The sequence below is a fragment of the Otolemur garnettii genome, unplaced genomic scaffold (genome assembly GCF_000181295.1).
Source record: "Otolemur garnettii isolate 467f Iridium unplaced genomic scaffold, OtoGar3 scaffold00051, whole genome shotgun sequence".
Classification (NCBI taxonomy): Eukaryota; Metazoa; Chordata; class Mammalia; order Primates; family Galagidae; genus Otolemur; species Otolemur garnettii.
Window position 1 is genome coordinate 1,187,372 of NW_003852446.1, and position 1,642 is coordinate 1,189,013.

Below are 1,642 nucleotides of genomic sequence, written 5' to 3' on the forward strand. Positions count from 1 at the left end.
AGTTTGAGGTTGCTGTGAGCTGTGACATCACAGCACTCTACCGAGGGCAACAAAGTGAGACTGTCTCAAAAAAAAAAAAAAAAGAAAGAAAGAAAGAGAAAAAAGGAAATATCAAGTTCATTTCCTTTATTACTGAGGAGTATTCCATTGTCTGAATATATCAGAGTTTCTTTATACATTCACCAGTTCAAGGACAACTAGGTTTTTTCCCTTTTGAGGTTACTGTGAATAATGCGGCTAAGCATAGATAAACGTTTGTATAAAAGTCTTCCCATGCATTTATGCTTCCATTTATCTCACATAGATCCCTAAGAGGGGAATAGCTAAGTCATATGGCCAGGGTGTACCTAACTTTTTCATAAATTGTCAAACTGTTTTTGACAGTGACTGCACCATTTCACGTCTCTGCCAGCAGCGTTTGAAGGCTCCAGCGTCCCCACAGCTCCCAAGGCTTGGTATTGTCCATTTGTTTTAATCACAGCCATTCCGGTAGGTGCAGAGTGGATTTTCACCATTTGCGTTCCTGATAACTTTTTACTTGCTTATTTGCCGTTTGTATACTTTCTTTGGTGACGTACTTATTCAAATCTCCTGCCCAATTCTTTTTGGGGGAAGTGGTCTTATTTTGATTTTTGATAGCTCTGCTCAACTACAGCTGTGACAGAGTAGCTTCACGTCAAAAGTTTGAAGGTGCAGAAGTGATGGGGCCAAAATGAATAAGGACACCCTGAGTAATGCCCATGGGACACATCAGCTCATAAGACTCTCTCTTTCCTTTATAGACTTCCTTAGTCAAAGGCCAATGACATAAGACTATCAATTGTCCTGAGGAGGGAAGCAAAGCCTATGGCTCTGCCAACAAAAGAAGATAGTACCAGCCCAGGTCGCTCATAAAGACCATTCCTTCTTACAATCTCTCCATTGGTAATCAGTGGTCAGTGCCTGAAGGGGGGACGAAAGCAGAACAATTCTGATCATCCATATGGGCTGCCCTATTATTCGAGCTCTTATATTTCCCAAACTCCATGAGGCCTAGGAAGGGCTTGCCAGTGTATTAAGATTAAACGGGAGTGCCTTTAGTCACTGTCCCTTTGTCCTGTGCACTGCCCTACATCTGTGTCTGTATACAATTCCTTGGTTACCTGTGTGAAGATATGTTCCACATCTTCAATCAATTGACTGCGGTTATAACCATAGCCATCTTCCCCCTCCGCGTCATAATCTGCTCTCCAATAATCCCCATAGTCCTCGTAATCTAGTTTTTAAAAAGAGAAGAACATAAGGGAAAGAAAGAAAGCCCCAGTATACATAGATCAGCCTTGCTAGGAAGTTAGAAAAAATACAAAGGCTTATGACATTTTTCTTGTGATAAACAGAAACTCGAAGGGATGCGAATGAATGATAACACTAGATAATGGCTGTTAAGCACTCGCTCTGTGCCAGTTTAAATGTCTTATTTCATTTAACCAATACAAACCTATACAAGATTGTCATTCTTATAACCCCACTCTGCAGAGTAACAGCCTATCCATATTTTAAAACTAAATTGTATAATGTATATTTAAGGTATACAACATGATGCTATGAGATGCCTATAGAGTGAAATGGTAACCATGGTGAAGCAAATTAACATATGCATCAA

At 40.1% G+C, this 1,642-nt stretch overlaps 1 protein-coding gene across 1 annotated transcript in view; it reads right to left on the reverse strand.

The window, feature by feature from the left end:
• Nucleotides 1-1,642, reverse strand: part of ACE2 (angiotensin I converting enzyme 2) — a 79,519-nt gene that overhangs the window by 22,090 nt on the left and 55,787 nt on the right. Inside the window, exon 6 of the mRNA XM_003791864.2 lies at nt 1,143-1,255. Within this exon, the coding sequence (XP_003791912.1) occupies nt 1,143-1,255 (113 nt within the window). The remainder of the gene's footprint in view (nt 1-1,142; nt 1,256-1,642) is intronic.